At 41.5% G+C, this 14,390-nt stretch overlaps 1 protein-coding gene across 1 annotated transcript in view; it reads left to right on the top strand.

The window, feature by feature from the left end:
- Window positions 1-14,390, top strand: part of LOC137002658 (complement C3-like) — a 29,338-nt gene that overhangs the window by 10,529 nt on the left and 4,419 nt on the right. Inside the window, exons 9-14 of the mRNA XM_067362451.1 lie at window positions 5,398-5,500; window positions 5,577-5,688; window positions 6,707-6,822; window positions 6,917-7,060; window positions 7,421-7,636; window positions 7,744-7,941. Coding sequence (XP_067218552.1) covers window positions 5,398-5,500; window positions 5,577-5,688; window positions 6,707-6,822; window positions 6,917-7,060; window positions 7,421-7,636; window positions 7,744-7,941 — 889 coding nt within the window. The remainder of the gene's footprint in view (window positions 1-5,397; window positions 5,501-5,576; window positions 5,689-6,706; window positions 6,823-6,916; window positions 7,061-7,420; window positions 7,637-7,743; window positions 7,942-14,390) is intronic.

Raw genomic sequence — 14,390 nt, 5'->3', positions numbered from 1 at the left:
AACCAAATTCATAAGACAGCACCATTGCTGAGTATTTTATGTTTGAAACTGCAGGAAACCAAAATCCTGCGGTTTGAAATCGGTGGTGTTTGTGACGTCACAGACTACCTTGTAACCAATCACAACAACGTGCCGGCAGGCTTTAGCATATCATTAAGTATGACCGCTCTGAAGCAGGAAAGTATTTCTGCTGATATGGAAAATTGTGTAGATTTATCAATATAGCGAGTCTATTATGATGTTATGATGAACTATAGGCCTTTCTCCACTGATGTTCTGAGTTGTTCAAAGCGTTTGTAAGGACACTGATTGTTAGAAGTCAGCTGTCTGACTCTGAGATGAGGAACGGAAATGGTGTGTGTAACATTAGCAACACATTATTAGCTGTTTGATAACGTAGTCAAGCAAAAGGCTAATCATATTAATTCATATTAATTGAACCATTGCAAGCGCTGTGCCTAGTGTGCAAGCGCATAGCAGCTCGCGCCAAAGTAAAATGACAGCTGACTTGAAGTAAAGCAAATAAAGTTCATGTTTTTGTCCTTCTAAATATTTTAATACTCTAAAACATAGCTAAGACATCTGAGCGTGTGCGTGTGACTGTGATTCATGTGCATATTCAGTCAGTGTGGAGTCGCACGTCAAGTTCTGAGAGAGATATTCGGTCCATTATAAACTCTGATTTTGGTGTCTCTGGAATGGATCAAACCATAGATATTAGCCTACCTGATGAGTTCAAGTAAATACGCTGGAAATCCGCGCTCATTCAAGGATGTGCATTTATTTCATGTAGCCTATATCCACAACACAAACAACAAATTACTAGTCACTGCAGCAACAGTAGACTCTCCGAGCTGGCGTGAGTGAGTGGAGGCAGGGCTAATTTGCATATTCATTGACCCATGTATATTAAATGAGACAAGGTTGTAGAGTTACATTCAAGCTATTTTAAGGCATGAAGAATTTTTTTCACTTGAATTTTTTTTTAAATATGTCATTTTGGTGATCAAAGATGAGTTTTTAAGGGATCAAATAATTGACTACAGGGGGACTTTAAAGACATTTAATAAGGAATCAAATGTAAATAATACTGGATGGTCTTCCCTGAGTAAATGCAGATTAATCCTTACAATTAAGGGTAAAAAAAACCTTATGAAAGTCATTCATAAGCAGTGAGTGTCATCAATGTTAATCAAACAACAAAAGACAAAGAAATCAGAGACAGTAGGAGGATTATTAGGCTACTGTCACTTTAATATTGAATGCACACAGATCCAATATAGGCTAGTGTTACACAGATAGTTACAGAACTGTTTGCATTCCTTTGTGACAAAACCGACTGTATTTATGTGCATACTCATCAGGACGGTAATTTTGTACACACATTTGAGTATATTTGACCATTTAAGTGCAATTTGGTACTGGCGAGCTGTTTGTGTAGTGGCCTTATGTGTGTGTGGTTTGAGTGTGCATGAGTTCTCCGTCTCTAGGAGAGTGCACGAGTGCTGTTGAGTGGTCTAAACACTGGCAAGACTTAAAGGACATGCAAATTAGAAACTTAAATGATGATGCAAGACTGCCTCGATTGTGCAAGACGTGATGTTGTGATGTGAAGCCATTTGCACATCTTGAGAGGGAAAGAGGGAGAACATGCTGTGATTCACTCACGCTGTTTGTGAAATTAAATCTCACAGAAAGTTTTAAAATTACTTTGTAAGTTAAAGAAATATGAATTGTGCCACACCTTCAGCATTATAATTATTTTACCCGCGCTTGACAGAGATCGAGATGGTGCCGCTGCATTCCTCTCATCGTAGATGCGCGTCCTCTTGCATAAGATCTGTTCATCAGCATAAGATCTGTTTATAAATTCAGCCTTTATGGAGAACTCCGATCAAACTTCCCAAAGTGATTATCGGCCTATAGCGAATGGTAACTGATCAATCAGAGCACCCCTAAAATGGATGTGACATCAGCTCTAAATTGAATTATTGGGCCTTTATCTTGCAAAGCTACTTTTTGAAGTGAAACAGCACAGTTTTTCTAAAACTCCCATACCACCAGTAAACAGCCAGATGCAGCCATCTCACAATTAACCTTCTGTTTGACATGCAAAGCAGGCTCTTTGGCCCTGGCAAAAATTTTTTGGAATGTTCCTGAAAAATATTTGTTTATGGGAAGCTTCTCGGAGAGGGGCTCTGGCCAAACTACGCAGTTACATAAAACCACACTATAAAACAACAGCATACTGTAGACCTGTGGCACCAGCCTCCTGGAGAAATGTCTTATATAACCTTAATTATTGAAAGTAAATAATCTTCATACCCAGGTGAAAAAAAGTACATTTCTATAATATACCTAAAGTGCTCTATTTTTGTGCACTAATTTTGTACTTAATATACTAAAAATTATTCTTTAGTACTTCTTAAGAACATCTAAGTGTATCAAATGTGCTATTTTGAGACAGCATATGAACTAAAATGTGATTTTAATATACTATCTCTGTATTTAAAGAATATATTTAGATACTACTTATAGTACATTTGAAGATTTTTTTTTTAATTCAACAAATTCAGTGGTTTAAATTCGGCAGAAAATTCAACATTTTACATCCAGGAACTGCAGGAAAAGCAGTAGAGTACCAATGTATGATCTCCATCTGCTGTTAGTCATCCTAACCAGCAGGTGCCGCTAGCGGCTGTTTATGAAGACCAAAGCAACGTCTTGTAAGTCATCATTCATTCAATAAAACGGCCCTCATAGCACACGTACATCTCGGAGACGTCTATTTGATGTGGTGTTTACGTCTGGAAGACGTATTTTTTAGAGTGTTTGCTCATCAGCAATACGTCTATTGGACGTTTCTTTTCAGATGTCAAAAAGACTTTTAGAAGATGTCTTTAAGACATTTATGATTTAGAATGTATGTAAAACTGACATCTTAAAGATGTCTATCAGATGTTTGTAAACAGCAGATGCTTTCCAGATGAAGTGATCTTTAACAGACATCATCTATCTGGGGGATTTGCAGAAATAGAGCAAGCACGTGTGATGATTATCAGGGCCAGTATAAATGCAAACCAACCACATGTCATATTATGGTATCTAGACAATTACAATTACATTTATTATTATTATTATTATTAGAGAATAATTCTACTCACCATTAATGGGATACCTGATGTTGTCGGGAGCTGACCAATTTGGTGAAATTCGGCTCGAAAGAAGTAACAGCACAGTGAAGTTGCGACTGTAAGTTGCTGTCTGTAAGACGCGCACGGAAACGTGACTTGACGTGTGCGTTATTACAGAAAATGTCCATTCGCAAATGTACATTGATCCAAATATGGAAAGCACTGTCGAACTTAATAATCTGAGATTTTGTCCAGTGATGTTTCGTCACATTTCTGCAACTAAAGTTGATTGCTGTGCAGTATGGGTGTGTCCTCTTGCCTTAACATTCATCAATTCATCTTCAAGTGCGCGGCAGGGCAAACCAAAAGTTGCAGCCAAGTGCTTGATATTTTCCACAGGGAAAGTGAATGGCTCTCTGATTAAATGTCCTGCAAATCATCCTCAAAATCTGAAAAATGGGCGATTAATTTTTCTTGCATTTGATTGACAGTTGTAACGGACCGTTTTCTCTGTTGTATGTCTAGTACACCCTCACACGTGTCATTCAGAAGTAGAAAGTGAGTTAAATCACTATCTTTGAGTTGTGCAATGTACAGTCCTAGCTTCATTTTGAAACTCTCAACACAGCCCAACAGATCATCAATGTGTTTTTCGTCACCTTGAAGTTGCAGGTTCAGCTTGTTTAGGTGAGCTGTGATGTCTGCAAGAAAAGCAAGGTTGGCTTTCCATGAGGTATCCATCAACTAACTTGCTGCATAGTGCCTGCTGGTGCACAATACAGTGAAACGCCAACAAGTCAGGGGAGATTTTTTGCATTTCAGCGACGAGACCCTTGTGTTTTCCCTTCATTGAGGGTGCACCATCAGTAGTGATGGAGACAACTGATGATGTCGGTATGTTCATGTCTTCGCATGCTTCACTAAGGGCTCTATGAATGTCCTCGATCCTTGTTCGTTCATGTAGCGATTTCAACGGCAGTAAATCTTTCGTAACCTCAAACGTTCCTGAATTCACACATCTCACCCAAATGCAAAGCTGGGCAACGTCTCCGATGTCTGTCGATTCATCCGCTGCTAAACTGTTAGAGTTCAATATTGAAGACAACACTAACAATATATGTTCTCTGATGAGTAAATTTTGCATTTCCTTTGGAAATCAGGGTCCCAGAGTCTGGAGGAAGAGAGGAGAGGCACACAATCCACGTTGCTTGAGGTCCAGTGTAAAGTTTCCACAGTCAGTGATGGTTTGGGGTGCCATGTCATCTGCTGGTGTTGATCCACTGTTTTCTGAGGTCCAAGGTCAACGCAGCCATATACCAGGAAGTTTTAGAGCACTTCATGAATCCTGCTGCTGACCAACTTTATGCAGATTTCATTTCCCAACAGGACTTGGCACCTGCACACAGTGCCAAAGCTACCAGTACCTGGTTTAAGGACCATGGTATCCCTGTTCTTAATTGGCCAGCAAACTCGCCTGACCTTAACCCCACAGAAAATCTATGGGGTATTGTGAAGAGGAAGATGCGATATGCCAGACCCAACAATGCAGAAGAGCTGAAGGCCACTATCAGAGCAACCTGGGCTCTCATAACACCTGAGCAGTGCCACAGACTGATCGACTCCATGCCACGCTGCATTGCTGCAGTAATTCAGGCAAAAGGAGCCCCAACTAAGTATTGAGTGCTGTACATGCTCATACTTTTCATGTTCATACTTTTCAGTTGGCCAAGATTTCTAAAAATCCTTTCTTTGTATTGGTCTTAAGTAATATTCTAATTTTCTGAGATACTGAATTTGGGATTTTCCTTAGTTGTCAGTTATAATCATCAAAATTAAAAGAAATAAACATTTGAAATATATCAGCCTGTGTGTAATGAATTAATATAATATACAAGTTTCACTTTTTGAATGGAATTAGTGAAATAAATCAACTTTTTGATAAAATACTAATTATATGACCAGCACCTGTGTACTTTACATACTTAAGCACAATAAATATCACATACTTTAAAACTTTTACTCAAATAATATTCTAAACACTGACTTTAACTTCTACCAAAGTCATTTTCTGGTAAGATATTTATACTTTTCCTCAAGTGTGGATTTCTGGTACTGTATCCACCACTGGTTCACTGCGATCTGAGCCCTAACTGCTTCAGGTGGCCCTTTACTACAGACAGCATGGTGAAATAGTTTAACATGTAAATGGAAAAACATTCAAAACTTAAAAAATGATAAGAATAACTATTTGTGTTCTTCCCAGGTATCTTTATGGTGAACAAGTGCAAGGTGTTGCACATGTGCTGTTTGGTATTGACATGAATGGTCAGAAAAGGAGAATCACTTCTTTGAAGCAACTGAATGATGTAAGTGAAAGAGAGGTGCAAGTATAAGAAAAAAAGTAATGTATTATTTATTACAGATTCCCCTGTTTATTTGCAGCTGAATGGAGGAAAAGTTAGTTTGAGTATGGCGGAGATGAAGAAGGTCTTTCCAGATACAAAAGGCCTACTAGGAAATTCCGTGTACGTCAAAGCATCAGTAATGAGCTCAGGTGGGAATTAGCCTTAATATGAGAGTAAAATTTGTATGACATATTTAGAAAACTACCATGATTACTGTTCTTATCACTCTAATATTTTAAATATGTTGATTTCAATTGACTTTTTTTGTCATGCATGGCAAAACTTGTTTTTTGTTGACGGCAGTAAAAGGAATGAAGTGGCCCGGTGTTGTGCCGGAAAAAAAAAAACCCTGCTGTGAAAAGCACCTCCGTCGCGGGGGACACGTTCTTAGTTGGAGATATCAGGGGGTGCATTTCCTGGCAGACTGGCTTGCTGTGAAAAGCACCTGTACACTATATGTACTACATACTACACTATACGTTTACTATACTAATATACTACATCTAATGCAAAACATATTATTAATGCACCCATCCTTTCAACCAGAATTTGCAGGTTATAGGATTGAGTAGTTTGTTCCATTACACTGGTTCCATTAAGTGTGTGAGTTCAGATGAAGAATATTCAAAAGCCTATTTTTGAAATGGCCTCTTTACATTGATCTTTTTACATTGATTTCATTTTACATAAATACAAATGCTGATACATTTATATCAACATGCCACTTTACAAGCTTCTTTCGTAGGCTGAACTAATCCAGACAAACAGTAATAGCCTATTAAAACTCTCAGAACATCTAGTGGATTTAAACAGCACTGCGGTCTCTGCCCTCTGTATTTGGAAGACTTGTTCTAAACAATTACTTAAACAATATTCCAAAACACTTTCTAATTATATCTGGAACTTAATGAGAACAAAATGAGATGCATAATGAGAACACTTACGATTATTGTCGATTGTTATTCATTTGGTTATGATTTTAAGATGACAAACTTCAAATGCGTGTTCCCAAGACGGGGTGTTTTACACAGCAGGGGTGCGGTATTTCAGCACAACACCAGCCAGGCCCTCCAAGGCCCACTCATGGCGCTGACACTATAGCCTGTCCATAGTTTTTTTTATTGTTTTGGGCTGTGTTTTTGTAATGTCTTAAGACTTTCTTCTCAGGTAGTGACCTTGTGGAAGCAGAGAAATCCGGCATTAAAATAGTGATGTCACCCTATGTGCTCTCCATCAGAGACACACCCAAGTATTTCAAACCAGGCCTTCCGCTGGGCATAGTGGTAAGTTTGGTACTCTGACATTTACTGCTTTATCTATGTTTGCATTATTCTTTAAGTGAAATATTAAAGGAGAATTATTTTATTTTTTACTTAGGTTACAGTGAGTAACCAAGATGGATCTCCAGCCCCCAATATCCCTGTTAAACTCAACTTCCTTCAAAAACCAATTAAAACACACAGAGGCACTATCAGGGTCTCCATCAACATGCCTGATGAAGACAAGAATCAAATGTTGAAGGTACATTGAACACCACAAAACTCAAACTTCAAATTCAAAATGAGGTATTAAGTTAAGGTCCATGACTCCACATAGGCATTTGGGACAGGACTAGTATACACTCTTAAAATAAGTGTTTCAAAAGGGGGGTTTCTCAGTGATGATGCCACAGAATAAAATTTGTTGTTTCTTCAAACATTTCGGTGAACAAAAGCCACTTCTTCTTAGATCAAAGAATATCTCAATGATCTAAAGAACCTATAAAGACCTTTCATGAGATAAAAAATGGTCCTTGGATGTTACAGACAGGTTTTTTGAACCATAGCTGACAATAAAGAAAGAGTTTATATGCATGTGGTAAATATGTCCATACATTTGCAGGTAGAAACAGCACTTCCTGGTGTGAATGCAGAAAATCAGGCTGTACAGGAGATGACTCTGGAGCCATATTTAAGTTTTGACGGCTACAGTAAGAACTACCTGCACATCTCAGTGGGTGCCAAACAAGTGGCGGTGGGCAGCAGTCTTAACATCAAACTGCACATCAAAACAGCCTCGCCAGAACACAGAAAACTTGTGAAGCAGCTGACATATGTTGTGAGTTTTGGACATTTTGGGAAGTGCTATACGTGAAAGCAATACAGTAGTCTTTATGTAAACAGTGCTCTCTTTTCCATATCCCCCCCCCCCCTCTCTCTCTCTAGGTTTTGAACAAAGGGAAAATAATAACAGCTTCTAGGGTAGATGTATGCCAGAATGACACAAATATTCCATTACTAGTTACCACAGAGATGTTACCTTCATTCAGGCTGGTGGCATACTATATGTTGCCATGGCAACTAAAAGCAGAAGTCGTGGCAGACTCCGTGTTTGTGGATGTGGAGAACCAGTGTGTAGGCTCAGTAAGTAAGTTTTAAACTAAAAAAAAAATACGAAAAATGTGTAGCCTGCTCATTATAGATTGAAACAGTGCCCAGCCACCATTTTATTTACTTTTTTTTTTTTTTTTTTTTTTTTTTTTTAAAAGCAGCTCTGGTTCTAGAAGTATTTTTTTCCCCATTATTTTTTTTTACCTAAAAATATTTTACAAAAGTCATGAACCAAACCAACCAGCCAAGAGGTGCATAACATAAGTACAACGTTTTATTTGAAGCAAAAACGTATTTGAAAAACAAAAGTACAAGACGATCTATCTACAGTATCTTTATATTTATCTATCTATACATACCTATGTATATACATGGGTGACCTTTTACTTTTTTTTTTTTTTTTTTTTTGCAGGTACCTGCATCAGCAAAATATTTGCAAAAATTTTAAGCAAACAAGTTTAAGTTTGCTTGTTGTTTATTTACTCATTTATTTAATAATTCACTTAATTTTATTATCACAGGAAATTATATGTGCATCAGTGTCCATCATTTTGCAAGCAACTGATGATAAAGAAAAATGTCATGTTGCAATATTGTAAATATTTCCATTTTAAACCATGAAGGCAAGCCAGTTGATATCACACAAACTTTGGGTGAGAGTTATGCGGGTGAAGAAGTCTCAAACTCCAGTCAATTATTCACTACAGAAAAACTGAAAGTAAAAACTGAGCTTTTGGCATCTGTCACTGCATTAACGGCTCATATTCTCTTAGAGATGATGAGAGATAAATATAATATGAATATAAAATATGAGGAGGCATTAGCCTTCTAATTTAGCTTCTAAATAATGTGAATAGATGGCATCCACAAATGTATATACCATCTATTTATTAACTTCAGATCTGTCTTTAAAGATTTATAAATAAATGTTTATAATTTACATCCCTATGGAAAAAAGTAAATTAAACATTTTTACTTTTGGAACCCAGCTGTTGCACACTATAGTCCTTGCAGCTTGCACAGTATTTTGTAAAGTATCTAGTAAAACAGTGTTGCTTGATAACCATAGAGTGGTATTTGTACTTGCACAGAAAGGGCCGGCCCAGGCTCTATTGGTGCCCTAGGTGAGATGGAAAAAAAAATGCAGATTTGTCAAAACTTATATATAATATAACAATAACATACTGATAAGTATTAACATAAATAAGTAGTAAATAAATTGTGATAATAAATAAATAAATTTGACTTACAGTCACCTGAAGAATAACACAAAAATTAACTGAGAAATTAAAGTGCAAATCAACAAAAGTGCGAAAAAAAAAACTATTACATTTTCAGAATTACAGAACATTTTTAAAACTGAACGCACCTGAAGGCAACAAAATAAAGGCCACATGTAGTAATTTATTTGTAGATGTTAGCCAGCGAGCTAGTTCATCTAATTAGCATACCCATTTAATTAACCCATTTAAAATTACACAGTTTATTTTATTCATGAATGCTAGATTATAGTCCTAGTCATGGTATTTTTCAAAGGACATTTAGGTTAGCAATTTTTGTTGAATTAAAACCAAGCTGTTACAATACAGATGGCTCAGAGACAGAAGATCACAGTTAAACTGTATTTATTGACACAAGCAGAGGTATAGTCGAACACAGGTGAGTTGAATAGCAGTTCTGGTGATTGTGAGAGTGAATGTAGAATGATACTGTCCTTTTTGAGTTGCAGATGATGACTTGGAGAAGATTGCTGGAGCAATGGAGACAGGGATGATGGAGAACACTCACACATACGATGGAGACACAAGAGGTAACGTTGGACCACTGAAGACAGGTAAGTAACAACAGGAGTCCCTGAGGTAAGCATCCAGGAAGAGTCCTTAGTTGCGAACGAGACCGGACAGTGAGTGAGTGTGTGGCTTATATGTGTGGAGTGATTGCAGAGGTGATGGCGTGCAGGTGTGAGTGATTAGTACTCAGGAGAGGGAGTGGTTCGGCTGCGTTCACACCAGGCTCTGTGGAGGGAGAAACAGAGGGATGGTGAGGCTTAAGCCGAGTTCAGACTGCACAATTTTCAAAGTAGTCGGGTCACTGCTCTTTTCACACTGCATGACTATCTTGGCCAGCATTCAGTCACTGCTGCCTTCATACTGCACGATGGATCGGCGACAGAAGGTTTCACACTGCACGACTTTACAATAGGAAGAATCGCCGACAACTCTGTCTGGCACACAAACTACGTTTCACAACCAAACACGAGTGACACATGGAATGTGAGGTGAATACGATACTCAGGTGGGAGTTGCAGTTTGTAGGTGACTGGGTTGATCTGCTCCATGATGGGAAATGGGCCAATGAACCTGGGACTCAGCTTACGGCACGGCTGCCGCAGATGGATGTCCGTCGTAGACAGCCAGACCAACTGTCCAGGTTGATAGGTAGGTGCTTCGGAGCGATGAAGGTCGGCTGTCATTCTGCGCCGCCGGAGGGCATGTTGTAGCTGGTGATGTGCTGAGTCCCAGACCCTCTCGCTCTCTTGGAACCAGTAGTTGACTGCGGCGACGTTCGATGGTTCCCCATCCCAGGGGAACAGTGGGGGTTGGTATCCAAGTACGCACTGTAATGGTGTAAGACCGGTGGATGGTTGACGTAGGGAGATCTGTGCGTACTCGGCCCAACCCAGGTACTGGTTCCAAGAGTCCTGGTGGCCATGACAGAAGGCATGGAGTTAGCGGCCAATCTCCTGGATCTTTCGTTCTGTCTGCCCGTTCGTCTGTGGATGGTAACCAGATGACAGGCTGACGGCCACACCCAGGAGTGAGAAAAACGCCTTCCATACTCTTGAGATGAACTGGGGTCCTCAGTCGGAGACAATATCTTCGGGAATTCCAAAGTAGTGATTGAACATCAGTTCAGCAGTTTCCATAGCAGTTGGTAGTCCCTTCAGTGGAATCAGACGACAAGATTTAGAGAATTCTGTCTACTACCACAAATACACATGTAAAGTCATTGGAAGGAGGAAGATCTGTGATGAAGACTTCCAGGTGTGACCATGGGCGGTTGGGAACGGGCAGAGGAAGGAGCTTGCCCGAGGGTCGATGGCGTGGACTTTTGGAAATGGCACAATCCCTGCATCCCTGCACATACCTTCTGACATAAGATGCCATATTGGGCCACTAGAAGTGCTCTTTCAGCAGTGAGAGGGTTTCATTGACCCCTGGGTGGCCAGTGCCAAGTGATATATGGGATGAGTGAATCAGTGGGGTGCGTCATGCTCTGGTGACGTATTGCCTTGTGGGAAACCCGACAGAGTGTTGGTGGAGGCATTGGTAGAGGGAAGTGTCTCCTCAGACCATGTAATGGGGCTGACTACAAGTTCTTTTGGCAGGAAAGACTCAGTTTCTTTGGTGTTCTCTTCAGGAGTATACAGACAGAGCATCAGCCTTTGTGTTCTTGGATCCAGGTCTGTAAAAGATGGTGAAATTGAAGCGGGTGAAGAATAGTATTCCAGGTTTTTGTGATCTGTGAGTACTAGGAATGGCTGTCTGGCCCCCTCTAGCCAATGCCTCCACTCCTCGAGGGCCAGCTTGACTGCTAGAAGTTCTCGGTTGCCAATGTCGTAGTTTACCTCCGCCGGGTTGAGCTTGTGGGAGAAGAAGGTTCATGGATGGAGGCGGCTCGGATTCCCCTGCTGCTGTGATAACACCGCTCCTACTCCGGGTGATGAATGGCTTGTTGGGATCAGGATGTACCAGGAGAGGAGCGGTCGTGAAGGCTTCTTTCAGAGTGTTGAAAGCTTCTTCGGCAGATGTTGTCCAGGACAGAGACTTGGGCTTGTTCCGCAGGAGGCTTGTGAGAGGGTTGGTGATGGAACTGTTGTTCTGAATGAAGCGTCTGTAGAAGTTGGTGAAGCTGAGAAAACATTGAAGTTCTTTTATTGTGGTGGGAGTTGGCCAGTTCTTGATGGCGGCCAACTTCCCCTCGTCCATCCGGATGCCACTGCTGTCGATGTTGTAACCAAGGAATTGCACTGAGGGTTGATTGAATTAACATTTCTCGGCTTTGAGGAATAGCTGGAACTCTCTCAGGCGTTTCAGGACCTCCGCAACGTGGTGGTGATGTTTGGACTTGCTCTGGGAGTATATCAGAATATCATCGATGTATACCAGGACAAACTTGTGGAGAAACTCCCGGAGCACCTTGTGGATGAAATCCTGGTATACAGAGGGGGCGTTGACAACTCCATAGGGCATGACTAGGTATTCATAATGACCTGTGGGTGTGACGAAGGCGGTCTCCCACTCGTCCCCCTTACGTATCCGGATGAGGTTGTACGCGCTGTGGAGGTCCAACTTGGTGAACACATGTTCTAGGGCTGCTGGGACAAGAGGAAGGGGATACCTGAACTTAACAGTAATGTTGTTGAGAGCTCTTTAATCAATACAAGGCTGCAAGCCTCTGTCCTTTTTTGCCACGAAGAAGAAGCTCGAAGCAGCAGGGGAAGTGGATGGATGGATGTAACCTTGAGCCAGGGCCTCCTTGATGTATTCCTCCATGGCCTTCTCCTCCGGGAAGGACAGGGGATATATCTTTCCCCTGGGCACTGACTCCCAGAAGCAGATCGATGGTGCAGTCCCATGGCCGGTGTGGAGGCAGCTTTGAAGCTCTCTTGGGGCATAATACATCACTGAAGGGGGTGTAACAGGATGGAATGTCCACAGATCTTTTCTCCAGTGGGCTCTCAATGGAAGTAGCACAGACAGGAAGATGATTGGAGCTTGGAGAACTTGGAACAGGGAATTCAGAGAAACAGTCGTTAAAACAGGTGTCGCCCCACTTCAGGACTTCGCCGGTCTTCCAAGAGAGGATGGAATTATGCTGATCCAACCACGGCTGCCCTAGAATCACATCAGCGGTGGATTCCTCCAGAACCAGCAATGAAATCCTTTCCACATGTAGAACACCAATTTGAAGTAGTGGACCGACACTTTGACTCACTTGACGTCGACTAACAGGCCTTCCAGTTATTGATTGGATCTGGTACGTTGTAGTCGTAGCCTTGGTCTTGAGCTTGAGCTGACGGCAGAGGGTGCCGGAGATGAAGTTGCCTGCTGACCCAGAGTCAAGGAGAGCGGTAACTGGAAGAGTAACATCAGCAGCAGTAAGCTTCACAACAGAGGTGAGTGCTTATTTATAGAAGGGAAGATGGCACTCACCATGGGACGAGGAGGACGAATGGGACATGCGAAGATTACATGTCCCGGAGCACCACAATAAAGACATAGATTCTGGGTCAGCCTTCTCTGCCATTCAGCGGGTGATAGCCTAGATTAATCCACTTGCATGGGTTCGGTGGCTGGTTCTGGAGGACTGACGGAGTTTGGCCGGCAGAGGATGGTGGTGAGCTTCGACTGGCCCTGGTGCTCTTCGAGACACAACTGCATACGAGTGGTGAAACGGATTGACAGCTGGATGAATCTTTCAAGGCCGATGGTATCCTCATATGCAGCGAGATGCAACCGTACTTGTGGATCCAGTCCTTGATGATATGAAGTGAGCAAAGCTTGTTTGTTACATCCGCTCTTGGCAGCCAGCGTTCTGAATTGAAGAGCATATTCGTTAACAGACATTTTTCCTTGTTTAAGATTATAACGTTTATGACTGGAATATGACTGGATAGCTGGTTGTTTCTGGGACCAAATGGAATCAGCCTATAGAAGTGCCTTGCTGCTTAGTTGTGTAATCAGAAACACTACTTTGGATTGCTCGTTGGGAAACGTGTGCGGTTGCATCTCCAGGACCAGTGAGCATTGTAGGATGAAACCGTTGCAATCCTCCACCGAACCAGAGTAGGGCGCTGGTTTGGCCATGGGACTGGCGTACAGCAGTGGTGAAGGAGTGATGGCGGTGTTTGCGGAAATGATGGATGGTGGAGTCGGCGTGGGTGCTGGATGCACGGTGAGTGTTCGACGTAATGCATCGACCAGGTCTTGGAATTGGTTGGGATGACTCATGCTTGCGTCATGCTTGTGGGTCTGGTGTTCTGTTACAATACAGATAGCTCAGAGACAGAAGATCACAGTTACTGTATTTATTGACACAAGCAGAGGTATAGTCGAACACAGGTGAGTTGAATAGCAGTTCTGGTGATTGTGAGAGTGAATGTAGAATGATACTGTCCTTTTTGAGTTGCAGATGATGATGACTTGGAGAAGATTGCTGGAGCAATGGAGACAAGGATGACGGAGAACACTCACACATACGATGGAGACACAAGAGGTAACGTTGGAACACTGGAGACAGGTAAGTAACAAAAAGAGTCCCTGAGGTAAGCATCCAGGAAGAGTCCTTAGTTGCGAACGAGACCGGACAGTGAGTGAGTGTGTGAGCGTGTGGCTTATATGTGTGGAGTGATTGCAGAGGTGATGGCGTGCAGGTGTGAGTGATTAGTACTCAGGAGAGGGAGTGCGTTGTGATTGGCT

Source organism: Chanodichthys erythropterus, chromosome 3, assembly GCF_024489055.1.
Source record: "Chanodichthys erythropterus isolate Z2021 chromosome 3, ASM2448905v1, whole genome shotgun sequence".
Taxonomy (NCBI): domain Eukaryota; kingdom Metazoa; phylum Chordata; class Actinopteri; order Cypriniformes; family Xenocyprididae; genus Chanodichthys; species Chanodichthys erythropterus.
Note: the sequence above shows the minus strand (reverse complement) of the source record. Positions and strands in the feature narration are given on the sequence as shown.